The 20426-nt window shown below is 37.1% G+C and overlaps 1 protein-coding gene across 1 annotated transcript; it reads left to right on the forward strand.

The window, feature by feature from the left end:
• Positions 1-4235: 4235 nt before the first annotated feature.
• LOC108661966 (uncharacterized) lies at positions 4236-4816 on the forward strand. The gene is made up of 2 exons (XM_018120962.2): positions 4236-4621; positions 4708-4816. Exons 1-2 carry the CDS (start codon positions 4236-4238, stop codon positions 4814-4816), a joined length of 495 nt encoding a protein of 164 aa, XP_017976451.2.
• The last annotated feature ends 15610 nt before the right edge of the window (positions 4817-20426 follow it).

Raw genomic sequence — 20426 nt, forward strand, 5'->3', positions numbered from 1 at the left:
AATTTAGGATTTTTTAATTATTATGCTTATTATAAATACCTAGCCTACACAATAAAATTTTTCTACGATATTCAAAAACCCAAGAGAAATAAAATGACTATAAATAAGTACTCATCATGATAGCATACAAATAAAAAATTAAACATAAGTTGTCAACAATTAAACATAACCAACTTAAACCTAAGTAAATAACTTCATTTAAAATAAACAAGCAAAGCATGACAAAGTTAAAAACATAATTAGTTATTCACATAATCTAGTGCTACTCATCATCAACTCCTGGACCGTCAACAAGCTCATTGTCTAGTTTTGTCCTACTTCTCAATCCCTTCAAAAACCGATGCTAAATCCGCAAACAAAGATATAAAGATATAGGCTTGTTTTGAATCTACCTAGCTTGTGAAGGGGTGCTCTTAACAAAATAATTTTCTTAAACAGAATTATTACATTAAACCATAGATCAAATGCAACTACCTCTCCAACTAGCTAATGTTTATCCTTATTCCAAGCAAATCCCAATGGATTTCTCAATATTTCATCAATAATAAAATATTATCTTTTAAACGTCTTTGTTTTAGTATGAATATATATGGGGTACAACAAGTCCAATACCAGGCAACTGTCGCTCTATCGTTGCCACTAACCTTCTATTTGTAATGGTGCATACACCCATTTCAACGAGTTCAAACATACAATCTACTAGTGCAGGTTACCTCGTCAAGTGTCCATGAAGCATAGTGGTTCTTCATGATCAAGACACTCAAAACACCAATGCAAAGAAAAGCTAATAATTAACCATGTCAAAACACCGATACTCGAGTATTTGGTTCATTAATTGATCTATAATCTCTTATTGAAAATAGCAGAGTTTAAATCTCTTTTCTCTAAATTCAAAAATAAAAAAAAATTATCAAAACACCAAAGCAAAAAAAAAAAAAAAAAAACTAATTGTTATCTATGGTTATTTCTCTCTTGCTCTCTCCCAACAGATTCCTGCCATTCTTTCTTACTTGAGGTAACTTTTTTTTTTCTTTACCTACTGCTTGTGTTTTTTTTTATCTTCTTAAAAAAACCCTTATCCATCAAATGACCTTAATAACCAATAACCAAGTTGAATGGGGATAGGCCCCCTTGTGGGCCATTGGACTCTCATAAATATAACAACCTTCCCTTCTAATACTAGGAGATTAACTGCTAAACTCTTCACTTGGAGTCCACTCTGATTTGCTTAGCGTAGAGCTCCGGCTTTTCCCCTCAATTAATTAACGTAACGAGGGAGTTATGAGGGATGAGAATGATCTCGTCAAAGTTATTTTCTCGTAAACTATTGGGCAAGATGACACAAGTCTTGTCGAAGCCAAAGCAATTAGAGAAGGTTTTTTTTTTTCTCAATATTTAAATGGGTCAAAACTCATGTGCTTATAATTGAGTTTGACTCTAAGAATGCTGTGAAATGGTTTAATGAACCAGTTGTCTCCCCATAGGAGTTGCAAAAATGGATTCTACACATGAAAGATTGAACAGGATTAAGAAATGGGAGGCTAATCATAAGGGGCACGGCTTGAAAATTTTTTTAGTGGTGTCATAAGTAAAATAATAATAATAATTAGAATTTTTTGAAAGAATTGTGATAAATAACCCTTTTAATAAGGTGATTTCAAAAATAACTTAAGATATAAAGTAAACTGTTTTTATTCAATTGTGAGCATGAGTTGACAAAAATGCTCCTAAATATATTTCTGGCAAATTAATCTCCCAATATCTCCATCCTGCCACACAAAAAAATTAAATGCTCAACTATCTCAACTCCTTTAACTCTCTCAGCTTTGTTAGCTCTCTCTTGCCATTTAGTTGCCTGTTAGGCACCATCGTCATCCTGTTATGGTTTATCTCTCAGCATCTTGCCATATCGTCATTGATATATAGGCCCTAGAGCAGAGATGATATCAAGGTATTTTATTGGGTTCATTGCTGCTTTTCACAGAACCACAAAAGTTGATTTAAAACCCACTCCATTAATTTCTTAAACTTTGTGTGTAAATTAGAACATTGGTCAGAGTTGTTACACGCCATGCATGTAACATGTCTAATGCACGTAGCATGTAAAAAATATATTGAAAGGGCATGGCTTTTAATAGCAAGTTTTAGTACATAGCATGTAGCAAAATTATTGAACATGGCATGTAGAAATTTTTTTTTCAAGATGGCGTGTAGAGATATTTCTTTTGAAAATGGCTTGTAGCACACTATTTTTGAACATAGCGGGTAGCAAAATTGTCATGCACATGGTGGGTATCAAAATCATTGGATATGGCATGTAGCAAAATAATTGAACATGACGTGTAGAAATATTTTTGAACACGGTGTGAAACAAAAATTTTTCAACATGGTGTGTGACAACATGTTTTCAATAGGGCGTGTAGCAACATTTTAGAACATGGCATGTAATGTGTAAATTGACTGACTTTTTTTTTTCAAAATTTCATTGGCATGCCAATTGTGTGACTTATGATAAGACACTGTGGTCAATAGGTCGATGGCATTTACAGTGCTTCACATTAACGACAACATTCGATCCCTAACCCACAATAATGGCAATCGACGTATGCACATGAGTTTGTGTAGCCTGGTAGACACATGACATTCACACAACAGTTGGCTGCACAATTTCGATCAACATGTGTATCGAGCCAATTACTTGCTTCTGGCCAACCAATGCAACCATCGGGTGAAATTATAGAGGGTGTAATGCCATTTTCAAATGACAGAGCGACACTTGAGGACAACACTATGATGTTCGAGGATGACACTACGATGCTCGAAGATAATACTGCATCTGATCAGGGTGAAGGGAATTGGTTCCCTACTGGTGAAGATAAATTTGATGACGATTTTGATGGCGGGATTGATGAAAGGCATGATGATAGTTTAGACATTAATTGGCTTTATGATATTGACATTCCAAATTGCAATGATATTGAATTCGAAACAGAACATGTTGGAGGTGTTGATGTAGGAGATATTTAGTGCAATGACCCCATATACAATAACCCCATTGCTGAAAACAACGAGATTTGTTTGCCTGAGACGTTGCCTGATGACAGTTATTAGGAAAAGGGAAATGTAGGGGTATCTTGTACATGGCTTATTTCGGGTGCAAAAAGGTTCACTTTTCAAACAATTACCACTAAGGAGTCGACATTTGCTGATGACCGCTTATACAAAGGAATAATGTTTTCCTCCAAGGCTGAATTGGAGCGAGCTTTGAACATGTTGACATTAAAAGAGTAGTTCGTGATAAAAGTCAAAAGGTCATGTCAAGTTCGTTTAGGTTGCTTGTAAGGATAAAGCATGCAAGTTCGATGTGTGTGCAATGAAGTTACTTGAAGGAGAATATTGGCAAGTTCAGACATTCCACAAAGTACACACGCGTACTATCGATGGTTTGCAAGGCGGTTCCAAACCACAAGTGCAAAGATAATTTGTGAACTTATGTCAAACAAGCTTTAAGTTAATGGAGTAGCAGTAAGACCTAAGGATATAATTGGTGAGATGCAGGTTTAATAGGGATTGGAATGCTTGAATGGTAAGGCTTGGCAAGCGAAGGAGTGTGCGAAGAAACTTGTTTTTGGTCCACCGGAGGAGTCATTTCAACTACTATCCTCGTTTTTTTATATGTTGGAGCAAGAAAATCCTAGTACAGTCACTACAGTGGCTATTGATGAGGCACAACGATTCAAATATTGTTTCTGGTCATACAAGGCTTGTATCCGCGGGTTTAGGGATGTAATGTGTCCTGCAGTTGCAATGGATGCAACGCATCTGAAAAGCAGGTTTAAGGGTGTTCTATTTGTCGCTATATGCAAAGATGCGAATGAGTGTGTATATTCAATTGCATTAGGCATAAGCCATGTTGAGGACTAAGACTCGTGGACGTGGTTTCTTAGCAACTTGTGTCATGCGGTTAGTTGTCCTAAAAACACTGTGTTCATTTTTAATCAGCATCTCGGCATTAAGAAAGCAATCTAAAATGCATACCCAGAAACGCACCACAATTTATGTGGTTACCACTTGAAGAGAAACTTTAAAAACAAGTTCAAGCACAATAATGTTTCAGTTATCTTCACTTTTTCTTGAGACTGCTATAAGGTTTTCGATTTCAATAGACATATGAATCAACTTAAATAGATTCACGCGAAAGCTCATTTTGACTTTATGAGAATAGACCTTGAGAGATGGGTATGTGCATGATCATCGGTAAGGCGATACCAACTCATGACATCAACATTGCAGAATGTGTTAACTCTTGCTTGAAGCGTGCAAGACAAATGCCAATCACTGTTCTGATCAAGTTCATCAGAAACATGTTTCAGCATTGGTTCCATGATCGATACGAGGAGGCCGTCATGGTGACCACGCCCTTCAACCTTTGGGCTGCTAAGCAGTTAAGCAAACGGTTTAATGATGCACATCACTTTGTAGTTAAACCTATCAATCGAGTGGAGTTTGAAGTTAAAGGCAGGAAAATGGATGGACTTGTAAACTTGTCCAAGAAGACGTGTTCATGTTTTGAGTTCCAGACAGATCTATTGCTATGCAGCCATGCCATTATGACAATAAGGTATAGATATCTTTATTTGTTATTTGATTAGTAATTAACATAACTTTAACATTGTGCTTCAACATTGAGTTCATTGGATTTTTCAGTAAGTGTAAATGTGAAGTCGTTAAATTTTACGCTGAATACAACAAGACAACCTTTTTAGTGGAGGGTTATGCTGGGTCTATACTACTGGTTAGGCATCCAAGTGACTAGGACATCCCCCTTAATTTGAAAGAAATCATCGTTTTGCCACCACCTTGGCGATGTCCAGCGAGAAGACTTAGGAGGAGAAGGATTCCATTAGTTGGGGAAGGTAGTCGACCATGGGGATTTTCATAATGCAAGAGGTACAGGCATAATAGACAAAATTGGCTATCTTCATTTGCAGTTCCATCCATAAATCTAGCACCATCTCCAAGTCAGTCGATGCCTCAATGAGGACGATGACCTATGGCATGTGCAACTTGCAAACAAACTAGTCACACACACAACACTTATCCAATGAAAAAGACAATGTCTGAGAACATAGGGTGTCTTGTAGATGAGGAAAGTGGGTCGGCTTAACTAATTGTGTGAGCCATGTCCAGTACCTTTCTCATAATTTCCTCTTAAAGTTTCTTACAATCATATTTTGTGTTTGTTATCTAATAATTGGTTGAGTTGATCTTTCAACATCTTGTTATTCTAGTTTGTAATGGTTAATTCAGAGAAATGTCATCATTGTATTTAGTCTGAAATGACGAGGTCTAAAATGAAAATATTTGTTTCTCAATTGCTTATCATATTTTGTAGATTTCGTTGTAATTTTATTACATGCTATGGCTTGTTATATGTCATTTACATGTAGTTACGTGCGCCATTTTGTTTTACTCATACAGTGTTACATCTTCTAACATGCCATTTTGTTTTACTCTACGGTGTTACACACCACAACTTGTTAGATATCATTAACATCTTCTTGTTACACGTTATTTAAAAAGTCTTATATTATTACACGCCAAGCTTGTAAGATGTCGTTTAAATCTTGTGACATGCCATTTTGTTATATTGTTACACACCGCGCTTGTAGATGTCATTTACATCTTCTTGTCACACGCCATTTCAAAGAAGTCGTATATTGTTACATGCTATTCTTGTTAGATGTTGTTTACATCTTCTCGTCACACGCCATTTCACAAACGTCTTATAATATTACACGCCATGGATTGTTAGACATTGTTACCATCGTCATGTTCCTGTTCCACACCATTTAGTTTTACTCTTCCTGTTACACACCACAGCTTGTTAGATGTCATTTACATCTTCTTGTTACACGTCTTGGCTAATGACTAACACACCAACACTAAAAAATCACTACTTGAAAGGTAAAACACCCAATTCATTTACGAACATGCGATCATGATAGGCACTATGTGTGAAATGAAAAATTAATGTATTAAATCTACATATATTAAAGTTATTTGCATCAACCAAAAATGTTTATACAACTTCCCATATGTTCACAGCGCAATTAAGGTTTGTTATCTAAACTATTGGTAAAAATTTCAAAAGCGTATTGCATCTGCATATTTGCAATCATTTTCTACTCTACTTTGATCAGTCCTTATTGCACAATATCATTAATGTAACCTATTGTATACATATTGCAGTTGACACTATCATTCTGTTGATGCACTACTGATTTTGGTGGCTTAATTTCCAATGGCATCGACAAATCTCATTTCCTATGGCGCATTTTTTTGAAATAACTGGATTGGTTACAAATTATGGGCATCATTGTAGTAAGGGATTTCATCTGAGTCACACGCAGTTCGGCTTCCTTCGTGGCTAACGTTCTTGTGAAGTCCATCACATTTATCCTTCACTTCACCAGGTTGGTCTTTATAGCAACCCAATGCCCATCCATATGACAAGGTGCGAAGATGAAATCGACATCTTGCCATTTTTTTCCATATGTTAGCCTATCACCCTGCACGTACATCAACAACTCATTCGAAATTTTCATAGTCGCTCATTCCTCTTCAGTTGGATATATAGTGTATGACATACGGATAGTGTCCTATCAATTATATTTACATTATCTATCAGGTCAGGCAGTACAAAACACACACAGTTTCATAATTGAAAACTATATGAAATAAACTTACGAAGAATATCTATCAACCACGCATACACGAGTGTTGTACAACTTGGACTTCGACCCCGTAAGGTGCTTACACAGTACGCAAAGTCATGCGTCAATTTGTTCACTTGTCATCTCACTTTTAGGATCTTCTAATGACGTGAAAAACTCAGGCCCTTGATCCTCTAAGATCTCAACGTTACGCCTAAACATGTAACATACCAGATTGAAAAGGTTAGGTGAATTAAAGTTTCAAAATGAATAATATTTGCAATGTTATTTTTGAGCTTATCTCACCCGCTCGTCTTTCTTGAATGCTTCGTGTGCTTCCACCATTGAGTTTTTCACATCCCGATGATACACCAATGGGGTTGATGTACGGACTTGCAATGTATTTACTAGCCATTGTGACCGTGCCTATTCAGTTAGGTCTAAAAGTAACGATTCACGATGCTAGACATCAGATAAATCTGATGACGATGACCATGACGCGATGCCTTCAAGAGTGTTCTGATGTACATTGTCTCATTTAGCATCAACTGTTTGAAGGTTCCCATCCCCTCCCACAGCTACATCAACAACCTCATTGGCATGAGGTAAATTGTCTCCTTCAGTACCAACCACGTCATGGTCAATGTTTGGAATGTCAACACTAGGTTCATCATATTGCCCATATCATTCTGATCAGCATAATCATGCTGTGAACCATCATGTTGAGCAGAAGCACCCATTAACTGATGACATATGTTAAACCCTAAACACAAAATAAACAGTAATCGTAAACTCGCATAACGTTAACCATCAATATATGAACAAAGCAAGAATAACGTACTTGTAATTTGATAATTGAATGTCTACATTACATCTTTTAATAATTGAATGGAACCCTTCAGCTCCAACATGTCCCATCTATGCTTCTACATAACTTGTTGCAACTAACGGACTGTGACTACACTGTTATCGATTTTCCTTACCTCGCTTAACTGTAATCACAGAGATTAATGTGTTAGTTGATAGTCAAACCTACAATTGTTGTGTTTAAACCATAAAACCATACTAATCAGCAGATTGGAACGACTGTGCATCTCAACATGTCCTATTTACAGTTAAGCACATGAAAATGTATGGTTTACTCATCGACGTGGCAAGAATGCGGTTCACTCAAATTGCCATGGTCATTCCCTTCCTCCATCAACTCAGGGCTTGAGTGCTTCTCGTTTCAATAAGAAATGGTGCACCTCCGCTTAACCCGACCAGTCACTTTTTTCTCCTTCAGGTTTCTTTTCTTTATTATTTCATCAATACCCCATTCTAGTCGATCTTCCATCTACCCTATTGGCATGTGTTGGTGCCCTCGGATAGAGGGACATTTATGTCCCTCAAATATTCCCATGTGACCTCCTCCGGTGTGGGCTCTAAGGTTTCATGTGCACACAACTGCAAAATACATACATTGCTATTATTTGGATAAATAGTTCACAGATTAACAGGAAATATTAGTAGTTGTTGCCTTACTTGCTAAGAGGACTCAAACTTTTCAACTGCCTTATGGAACTCCTTCGGCTTCTGATTGCACTACCATCTTCATATATGTGGGTAGACATCGTTCTTTAGAACGACGAGAGCAATTAATTTTCGAAAATTAGGGATTGCCTCCAATTCCCAGAACTACAAGTCAATTGTAACAATTGTAATACCCTAAATGATAAACAACTACCACCATAAATTTTTATGTCAAAAGGAAACTGGAAAATGTTACATAACAGTACCTATATCACCCATGTATATATGTAAAGGTTGTAGCGTAAAAGATTGTCCTTTCACAAGGTTGCGGGAGAAACTTCTAACCCCTTTAATTGGTAAGCCTCGATCAACCTTTAAACATAGTGACCCCAAGGGATGACATTCCAAGCGTCGATGTCCTCAAACTATGCCAAGAGCCAAGGTGTCGCCTGTTTTCGATAGTCTTGTCTAAATAAAATATTATTCACGATCAAAACGAGTGTCATCTTGGTTACGTCTCCTAATTGCTAAAACTTGCCTTCTTGAAACGTATCAAGTAACTCTTGTAGCCTAACATTCTACTGCTCGTTCCAGTATCTTGCATGAATTCCGTCGAGAACGACTTCGTATGGTTGTAGGAATATATTCGACAATGGGCCAAACTTCAGTCCAGTTATAAGGCAGAACTCTTGCTTTGATAAACGTGCCTTGCTCTTGCCAATGGCAAACCATAACTCATGGTCCATTGCCTTGGGATCAGTGATTCGATGAACCATGATGTTCTACACTAGACCAACGCCAAAAAGCCTTGTGGATAGACGTCTAGCAGCATATCGAAGCATGTACGCTTGACTGCTTTTGTCACGACCCAATTTCTCAGGCCATGACCGGCGCATGAGCTCAATTAGCATAGCTCACTAAGCCCAAGCAAGCCTATCCATTTACCTTTGCTTAACAAATTTATCATATCATGCATACACACATACTTTTTTTTTCGGGTGTGAACATAGCCAAAACACAATGGCATTATCGATAATAATATACATGCACTATACCAGTCATGTATTTAGCAATTTACATTGCATACACATATTCACACTGTTAGATTGTATTCATAATACAAAAGGACCCATGACTTCCAGCGGAGACATTTACAATAAAAAGGATTACTATCGAATGCCAGACACATACCCAGGAGATGCATTACGGGGACTCCTCGATCTAGGGTCCAACAGTCACCTGATCTGAAAACATGAATTTTTATAAAATGTGAGTACAATACTCAGTGAATGAACAAGGAAGGGAACAAGCAACAATTAGGGAGAATTTAAAATCATGAAGCACTTGTTTCAAAACAATGCAATTTAGTTCATTCCTATTTAAAACCCTTCCAAACCCAAGAGTTTTTCGCTACAGCGAGCATGAATTTCACTACAGTGAAAACAGAGCAACAAGAGAAATATTTTTCCTCACTCAACAAAAAACCATCCTGCTAAACTAATAAAATCAACCTAAAATTCATGAAAATTCTCAAAGCACAATGTGTCAACTTTCATGTACATTACAACCATAAATCATTGTCCATCAATTTGTTATATCACACATATTTACATATGTATATATATATATATACGTATATACCCATCATCATCATCATCACCAGCTCATCATCATCATCACCAGTTCATGCGCACTCCCTACTCGCACATGCTGGGTCATCACCGAGTTATGTGCACTCCTTACTCGCACATAATCGGGTCATTCTCTGCTTATGCGCACTCCCTACTCACACATAGCCGAGTCAACATAATTACACAACATTATATTCAAGCATATATGTATATCAACATAAAGCAGCCACATAGAAATCCATAATAACAACATTTCATAACATAAACCTTTTCTCAAAAGCTTGTTCCCAAGGCATTCATTTTCATGAAAAATTGCATAAAATCATTCAAACACTTTGTTCAAAACAGTTATATTCCCAAAACAATTTTGATAGGCAGTCCACTCACAGGTGTCGAAAATTCAGATTCCGGGTGAACTCAGACTAATAGTCCTCAAGCGCAATTCCTTTGCCTTTTTCGGACGTCTCACCACCTTGACAAATAACAAAATCGAGGAATTTACTATATTGTCCCTAAATTGATATAAATTAATTTAAATTACTAATGCTTGATATGTAAATGCAAAAATATGTCCGATTATCGCTTAATCACGATATCGATTAAATTCGATCGATCACCCGATTAATCAGCGATTGTGTCCAAATCACCTCCAAATTAATTCATTTCTCTTCTAATACCTTAATTTACCACATGCATTTAAATAAAGCCAAATTTAGCATTAAAACCCTCACAGTTCCTTATAGAAAAATTTGGTCATTTGATGCACTAGCATCAAATGTTTTTCTACATAACCGTTTCACCTTAATTCATCATTTTCCATGCCATTTTCCTTGAAATAAAAACAATCCCCCATTGATATTCAGCCCTCATGGTTCGGCCAACAAGGAACCCTAGAGAAATTGAATATTTCTTTTGTGTTTTTGTTCATAACCATGTTTAACTATCCCTAAACACTAACATAGTCTAAAATCAAATTATTCCAACAACAATTCCTCTTCCATACCCATTTTTCAGAATTGAATTCATCATGATAACTCAATATTCAACCATGGAAATCAAGAACAAAAGCATGGGTAAGCTAGGTATCAAGGAGAATTAAAGAAATTTTAACTTACCTAACTTGTTTCCTTGATTTCTTCACTTTTTCTTTGAATTTTCACCTAGGTTTTCTTGTTTTTCCTTTTGTTCTTCCTTTTTTCTTGTTGCTGGATGCCTAGGCCGAATATGGTGAGGGAATTGGGGATTTAATGGGCTGATTTCTATAGAAAATAATAAAATAATCAAGCATGCCATGTGTCACATGCTTATTGGCCCAATTTTTAACTTTTTGACTTTTTTCTTCTTAATTTTCCACCACAAATATTCTGGTATTTATCCAATCCTACCACAATTAAAATTCCTTGGTCTTGACAAGTGTTGGGGTAAAAATTTACCGATTTGCCCCTGGGACGAAAAATTTACGATGTTGCCCTTATACTCTGAAATGTACCGGAATCTCATTATATCTACTTTTCAACCTAAAATAACACTAATATTGATCAATATTAACCAAATGGGGCAAAAAAATGTTTTATAAAAATTCTCGTTTAGTCCTCTAGTGGCAAAATTATCATTTTGCTCTTGTGCTCTAAAAATAACGAGAATCACAAATTTTCATTGCTAAACATCATTTTATACTCTAATAATCAATATTATATTCATATAATTATTCTTGGTCAAATGTGATCAAATCTTGGCTAGAAATCTCCATTTAATCATCAAATGGTAAAATGATCGTTTTGTCCCTAATCGGTCAATTTTCCTGATGGACTCCAAACTGGACCTTGAACTCCGAATCACTATTCTAAGCCATTCTGTGGGTTTCAAAATTTTCAATTTTCTCTTAGAATTTCTATTGAACTAGTTCAAGGCTCGATTTAACTTAGTTGTACCACTCGGTACAATACCGTGTTTTAATCGAGTTTGACAAGGTCTCACATTCTCCCCCACTAATAAAAATTCGATCCCCGAATTTACACTCAATGTAGAGTGGGTTACCTTTACATATCAAAGAGGTGTGGATGCTTTGTCCGCATGTCATCCACAGCTTCCCACGTTACCTCCTTACTAGTGTGATTCCGCCACAACACTTTCATTGAAGCTACATCCTTTGAACGAAGCTTTTTAACTTGCCTATCAAGGATAGCTATCGATTGTTCCTCATAGGTTAGATCATCTTGCAACTGAATGGTTTCATACCGTAGTACATGTGTTGGATCTGGGTTGTACTTCCTAAGCATAGACACATGAAACACGGGATGGATATTCGAAAGGTCTGGCGGTAATGCCAAACGATATGCCACTGCTCCAACCCTTTCTAAGATCTCGAAAGGGTCCTATATACCGAGGACTTAACTTCCCTTTCTTGCCAAACCTCATTACCCCTTTAGTTGGTGAAACTTTCAAAATACATGATCTCCTACTTGGAACTCCAAGTCTCTCCGTCGGTTATCAGCATATGACTTTTGTCTACTTTGTGTTGTTAAAATCCTCTGATGGATCATGCGTATTTTCTCAGTGGCATTCTGCACTAACTCAGGCCCCAAAAGTTTCCTTTCTCCTATCTCTAGCCATCAAATGGGTGACCTACATCTCCGTCCATATAATGCCTCAAATGGTGCCATTTGGATGCTAGTTTGGAAACTGTTGTTGTAGGCAAATTCCACTAAGGGTAGATATTGCTCCCACCTCACACCAAGGTCTATCACACAAGCCCTCAACATATCCTCCAATGTCTGTATGGTCCATTTAGACTGTCCATCAGTCTGAGGGTGGAAAGCTGTGCTGAAATCCAACTTAGTGCCCAATGCTTCTTACAACTTTCCCCAAAACCTACTAGTAAACCGAGCTCCTTTGTCAGATACTATAGAAATGGGAATACCATGCAGTCGTACTATCTCATCCACATAAACTCGAACGTATTGGGTAGCCCCATAAGTAGTCTTAACTGGAAGAAAATGAGCTGACTTTGTTAACCGGTCTACTACTATCCAAATTGAATCATATCCCCCACTGGTTCGAGGCAAACCCGTTGCAAAGTCCATAGCAATATGTTCCCACTTCCACTCGGGTACTGGTAATGGCTATAGTAGCCCTGCAGGCTTTTGATGCTCGGCCTTAACCTGCTGACAAACCAAGCACTTGGAGACAAACTCAGCTACATCTCTCTTAAGTCCTTCCCACCAATACACCTCTTTCAAATCTTGATACATCTTTGTAGCCCCTGGATGTACCACATAAGCTGCCATGTGAGCTTCCTCCAATATTTCTCTCCTCAACCCGTCACCATCAGGCACATAAAGTCTGGTTTCATACCTCAACACTCCATCTGTGCCTTTAGTAAACATTTTTCCTTTCCTACCCTGAGGATCCTCTAAGGCCTTAGTCACAAACTCATCTTTACTTTGTGCTTCTTTAATCATGTCCATTAAAATAGGCCTAACTCTAAAGTGTGCTAGCAAAGCATTTGTCTCCGCAACTTCCAAACGCACACCTATGTCTCCCAAGCTATGGATATCTCTAACCCTATGATCTCCTACCAATGGAAATATGTGCCAAGCTTCCCATTGATTTTCGACTCAAGGCATCCGCCACTACATTGGCCTTACTGGGATGATAAAGAATAGTACAATCATAATCCTTTAGCAACTCCATCCATCTAAGTTGCCGTAAGATAAGATCCTTTTGCTGAAATATATACTTCAGACTTTTGTGGTCCGTGTATATCTCGCAAGTCTCACCATACAAGTAATGTCTCCAAATCTTTAAGACAAACACGATTACTGCCATTTTCAAATCGTGTATGGGGTAATTCTGCTCATGCCTTTTAAGTTGCCTAGATGCATACGCAATCACCTTCCCATGCTGCATTAATACACATCCTAAACCAACCCCCGATGCATCACAAAACACCGTATAACCCCCCTGTGCCTTGTGGTAGGCTTAACACTGTAGCTGTGGTGAGACATGCCTTAAGCTTCTCAAAACTATTCTCACAAGCATCAGACCACTCAAATTTTGTATCTTTACGTGTCAGCTTAGTCAAAGGGGAAACTATTTTGGAGAAGTCCTTCACAAAGCGACGATAATAGCCAGCTAAACCCACAAAGCTTCTAATCTCCGTAATTGATGTTGGCCTTGGCCATTTTTCCACTGCTTCAATTTTCTTTGAATCAACTTGTATCCCATCCTTAGATACCACATGCCCCAAGAATGCAACACTTTCGAGCCAAAACTCACACTTGGAGAACTTAGCATACAATTGATGTTCTTTCAAAATTTGGAGCACTATCTTAAGATGTTGTTCATGCTCCTCTCGACTCTTTGAATATATCAAAATGTCATCAATAAACACCACCACAAACTTATCCAAATAAGGTTTGAACACTCGATTCATCAAATCCATAAAGGCTGCAGGAGCATTCGTGAGCCCAAATGACATCACTAAGAACTCATAGTGCCCATATCTTGTTCGAAATGCGGTCTTGGGTATATTTTCGTTCCGAATTCTCAACTAATGGTACCTAGATCGCAGATCTATCTTAGAAAAACATTGTGCTCCTTGTAGTTGATCAAATAAATCATCTATCCTTGGGGGAGGATACTTATTCTTCACCGTCACTTTATTAAGTTGTCGATAATCAATGCACAGCCTAAGTGACCCATCTTTCTTCTTCACAAATAATACTGGTGCTCCCCATGGGGATACACTAGGTCGGATGAAACCTTTATCCAACAAATCCTCCAACTGATCCTTAAGCTCTTTAAGCTCTGCAGGTGCCATTCTATATAGGGGTATGGATATAGGTCTAGTGTCGGGAATCAAATCTATGCAAAATTCAATCTCCCGCTCGGGAGGTAAACCTGGTAGCTCCTCGAAAAGTACATCCACGAACTCCTTCACCACCGACACTTGACTTACATTTCCAACCTTCACCTGAGTATCCCTTACAACAACGAAGTAACCTATACAACCCTGTCGTATTAACATTCTGGCAGAAATGACCGATATCAAATTGGTTGGAGCATTACTCCTATCCCCCTGAATACTAAATGATGATTCACCGGGGAAATCAAATCTAACCAATTTATGATAACAGTCCACACTAGCATAACGGGGTGATAACCAATCCATTCCTAAGATCACATCAAAGTCTAAGGTCTCTAACACCATCAAATTCACCAAAGTGTCCTTGTCCTTGACTCGTACTACACAAGACTCATATTCCCATTCGGCCACAAATATCTCCTTTAAAGGAGTAAACACTACTAATTGTTCCTCTCTCCTGACACGATCTCTACCCAATCGAGATGCAAAACATAGAGAGATAAAAGAATGAGTAGCACCAGGATCAAATAGTACCCGAGCATTTATATCACAAATTGAAAGAATACTTGAGACCACGACATTAGATGTCTGGGCTTCCTACTGTGTTAAAGCAAACACCCTTGTCTGGCCTCTACCAACAGAACTCTGATGTCCGGACCTAGATAGCCTACCCTGAGAGGTAGCACCAGCGCCTCTATCTCTTATCTTGTTAACCTCTTGGCCAATTGAAACAGTTGCCGAAGGAGTAGACAAAGATGGCTGATTAGGACTGCGAACAGAACCTTGAGATTGTTGGGCCATCGAACAGTTCCTCACCCTATGTCTAAGCTGGCCACAACCAAAACAAGTTTTCATGGGAAAATAGCATCGTCCTCGGTGTCGTCTTCCACAATTATCACAGGGAGGAATAGCCTGACTAATTTGCCTTGAGTCTTGTTGTTGCCTCCTTCCAACAAAAGCTTCCTACCTTGACTCAACATTGGTACTCATCACGTTACTCCCTTGTTGGGGTAACCTTAATTCCCCATATAGGCCTTGACAGTTAGAAAATGAAATCCCACTGCTAAAGTCTCCGCGACCTTGAAAACCCTCGAGAGGTTGGCGGTCTGTCTGAGCAAACATCTGTCATTAACCACAGATAAAGAGATAAGGTGGTTTCTAAGATTGAGAATTTATGCGGTTCCTCGATTATGAAATGTGCCGCGGCTCATAGTTCATAATTAAAAACCGCACATAAAAACCCGACTCTCCACTGGACCTGACCATAACACCCTAGGACCTAAACAACCTAGGGCTCTGATACCAAATTTGTCACGACCCAATTTCCCGGGCCATGATCGGCGCATGAGCTCAATGAGAATAACTCACTAAGCCCAAGCAAGCCTATCCATTTACCTTTGCTTAACAAATTTATCATATCATGCATACACATATATTTTTTTTTGAGTGTGAACATAGCCAAAACACAATGGCATTATCGATAATAATATACATGCATTATACCAGTCATGTATTTAACAATTTACATTGCATACACTTATTCACACTGTTAGATTATATTCATAATACAAAAGAACCCATGACTTTCAGCAGAGACATTTACAATAAAAGGGATTACTATCGAATGCCAGACACATACCCAAGAGATGCACTACGGGGACTCCTCGATCTAGGGTCTAACAGTCACCTGATCTGAAAACATGAATTTTTATAAAATGTGAGTACAATACTCAGTGAGTGAACAAGGAAGGGAACAAGCAACAATTAGGGAGAATTTAAAATCATGAAGCACTTGTTTCAAAACTATGCAATATAGTTCATTGTTTCAAAACAATGCAATTTAGTTCATTCCTATTTAAAACCCCTCCAAACCCGAGAGTTTTTCGCTACAGCGAGCATGAATTTCACTGTAGTGAAAACAGAGCAACAAGAGAAACATTTTTCCTCACTTAACAAAAAGCCATCCTGCTAAACTAATAAAATCAACCTAAAATTCATGAAAATTCTCAAAGTACAATGTGTCAACTTTCATGTACATTACAACCATAAATCATTGTCCATCAATTTGTTATATCACACATATTTACATATGTATATATATATATATATATATATATATATATATATATATACGTATATACCCATCATCATCATCTCACCAACCCATCATCATCATCACCAGCTCATGCGCACTCCCTACTCGCACATGACCGGGTCATTCTCGGCTTATGCGCGCTCCCTACTCGCACATAGCCGAGTCAACATAATTACACAACATTATATTCAAGCATATATGTATATCAACATAAAACAGCCACATAGAAATCCATAATAACAACATTTCATAACATAAACCTTTTCTCAAAAGCTTGTTCCCAAGGCATTCATTTTCATGAAAAATTGCATAAAATCATTCAAACACTTTGTTCAAAACAGTTATATTCCCAAAACAATTTTGATAGCTAGTCCACTCACAAGTGTCGAAAATTCGAATTCCGGGTGAACTCAGACTAATAGTCCTCAAGCGCAATTCCTTTGCCTTTTCCGGACATCTCACCACCTTGACAAATAACAAAGTCGAGAAATTTACTATATTGTCCCTAAATTGATATAAATTAATTTAAATTACTAATGCTTGATATGTAAATGCAAAAATATGTTCGATTACCGCTTAATCACGGTATCGATTAAATTCGACCGATCACCTGATTAATCAGCGATTGTGTTCAAATCACCTCCAAATTAATTCATTTCTCCTCTAATACCTTAATTTACCACATACATTTAAATAAAGCCAAATTCAGCATTAGAATCCTCACAGTTCCTTATAGAAAAATTTGGTCATTTGATGCACTAGCATTGAATTTTTTTCTACATAACCATTTCACCTTAATTTATCATTTTCCATGCCATTTTCCTTGAAATAAAAACAATCTCCCATTGATATTCAGCCCTTATGGTTCGGCCAACAAGGAACCCTAGAGAAATTGAATATTTCTTTTGTATTTTTGTTCATAACCATGCTTAACTATCCCTAAACACTAACATAGTCTAAAATCAAATTATTCCAACAACAATTCTTCCATACCCATTTTTCAGAATTGAATTCATCATGATAACTCAATATTCAACCATGAAAATCAAGAACAAAAGCATGGGTAAGCTAGGTATCAAGGAGAATTAAAGAAATTTTAACTTACCTAGCTTGTTTCCTTGATTTCTTCACTTTTTCTTTGAATTTTCACCTAGGTTTTCTTATTTTTCCTTTTGTTCTTCCTTTTCTTGTTGCTGGATGCCTAGGCCGAATATGGTGAGGGAATTGGGGATTTAATGGGCTGATTTCTATAGAAAATAATAAAATAATCAAGCATGCCATGTGTCACATGCTTATTGGCTCAATTTTTAACTTTTTGACTTTTTTCTTCTTAATTTTCCACTACAAATATTCTGGTATTTATCCAATCCTACCACATTAAAATCCCTTGGTCTTGACAAGTTCTGGGGTGAAAAATTTACCGATTTGGCCCCGGGATGAAAAATTTACGATTTTGCCCTTATACTCCGAAATGTACCGGAATCTCATTATATCTACTTTTCAACCTAAAATAACGCTAATATTGATCAATATTAACCAAATGGGACAAAAAAATGTTTTATAAAAATTCCCGTTTAGTCCTCTAGTGGCAAAATTACCATTTTGCCATTGTGCTCCAAAAATACCGAGAACCACAAATTTTCATTGCTAAACATCATTTTATACTCCAATAATCAATATTATATTTCAAATAATTATTCTTGGTCAAATGTGATCAAATTTTGGCTAGAAATCTCCATTTAATCATCAAATGGTAAAATGACCGTTTTGTCCATAATCGGTCAATTTTCCTGATGGACTCCAAACTGGACCTTGAACTCCGAATCACTGTTCTAAGCTATTCTGTGGGTTTCAAAATTTTCAATTTCCTCTTAGAATTTCTATTTGAACTAGTTCAAGGCTCGATTTAACTTAATTGTACCTCTCGGTACAATACCGTGTTTTAATCGAGTTTGACAGGGTCTCACAGCTTTGTACTCCCTTTTCTGATGGAGTGTTTTGTTTAAGTCCTGCAGTTGCGACCACTTATAATGAGTGTTAATAGAGACCTTGAATGCCACTTTTCCCTCTGCACAACAAGCGAATGTTCTAGGTTATTGTATTCTCTAGTGCAAAACATAGCACCCATGCACATGTGAGCTAAACCTAAATATAGTTAACCCATAATGTGCAACACACTAGATAGGTGAAATTTATTATTTTTACATGCTATATAGAACAAGTAAAATGTTGTTACACGCCATGCATACATATTCTTACACACCAAGTATAATTACTTATTTGTTACATGCCATGAATGAATCCTAAACGGAACGTTGTTACACAATATGCCATGTTGAGTATGCGATTTTAACATTACACGCCATACATGTAATGCTAAGCTAGACCTAAAAACAATTAACCCATAATATGCATCACGTTAGATAGAAAAAATTTATTGTTGTTACATGCTATGCAGACCAAGTAAAACATTGTTACACGTAATGCCTATATATTCTTACACGCCATGAATAAATCCTAAACCCACGTTGTTACACGATATGCCATGCCGAGTATGCGGTTTATACACTACACACCATACATGTAATGCTGAGCTAGACCTAAAAATGGTTAACCCATAATGTGCAATACACCAGATAAAAGAAACGTATTATTGTTACACGCTATGCAGACCAAGTACAATGTTGTTACACGCCATACCTATATGTTCTTACATGCCATGTATAATTACTTATTTTTACACATCATGAATGAATCCTAAACTCACGTTGTTACACGATACACCATGCCGAGTATGCTTTTTACACACTACACGCCATACAGGTAATGCTAAGCTACATCCAAAAATAGTTAACCCACTTAAAGAAACACACCAGATAGAAGAAATTTATTATTGTTACATGCTATATAAACCCCCTAAAATGTTGTTACGCATCTAAACCATGTAAGTTAAAATGTTATAATTCACTCCATAATTTAGGCAAAAATCCCAAAATCACGAAAAAAACAGAAAAAATATATCACTATATAATCCTAAACCCAAACGTTTCATAAAGAAACATAGTGAACAAAAAACCTACAAATAAAATACAAAACAAAAGAAAATTCACCATTGACTCACTGATCTCTTTAGGCAATACCAACATTGTTGCTATGATCTAAAACTTTACTCCGAACTAAGTCAAACATTTTGGTACCTTTCGAAATGGCGAATGAATCAACCATTCTTACTTGACCCTATCATTTGGGAATAATGAATAAAATGCGATGGTGTTTTATTTTAAATACCTCACTCTAATATGCATATCATGGAATTTAAAAAGGTTTCCTTATGTCTGTAATTTTGTTTCTATTTAAATTTATGACGTGTCACATATTCTCACCATGGTGTGTCACATATTCCTTCCATGGCATGTCACATATTCTCATCATGGAGTTTCACATATTCCTTCCATGGCGTGTCGCATATTCTCACCATGGAGTCTCACATATTTTCACCATGACATCTCACATATTCCCTTCATCCCGTGTCATATATTCCCTCCATGGTGTGTCACATATTTCATCCATGGCATGCCAAATGTTCCTTCCATGGCATCTCACAT

This window comes from Theobroma cacao, chromosome 5, assembly GCF_053813885.1.
Source record: "Theobroma cacao isolate CCN51 chromosome 5, ASM5381388v1, whole genome shotgun sequence".
Classification (NCBI taxonomy): Eukaryota; Viridiplantae; Streptophyta; class Magnoliopsida; order Malvales; family Malvaceae; genus Theobroma; species Theobroma cacao.

Coding starts and splice junctions, on each gene's coding strand:
- LOC108661966 (XM_018120962.2), top strand. CDS start 4,236: ATGGGTATGTGCATGATCATCGGTAAGGCGATACCAACTCATGACATC. Junction 4,622..4,707: donor CATGCCATTATGACAATAAG/GTATAGATATCT, acceptor TGGATTTTTCAG/TAAGTGTAAATGTGAAGTCG.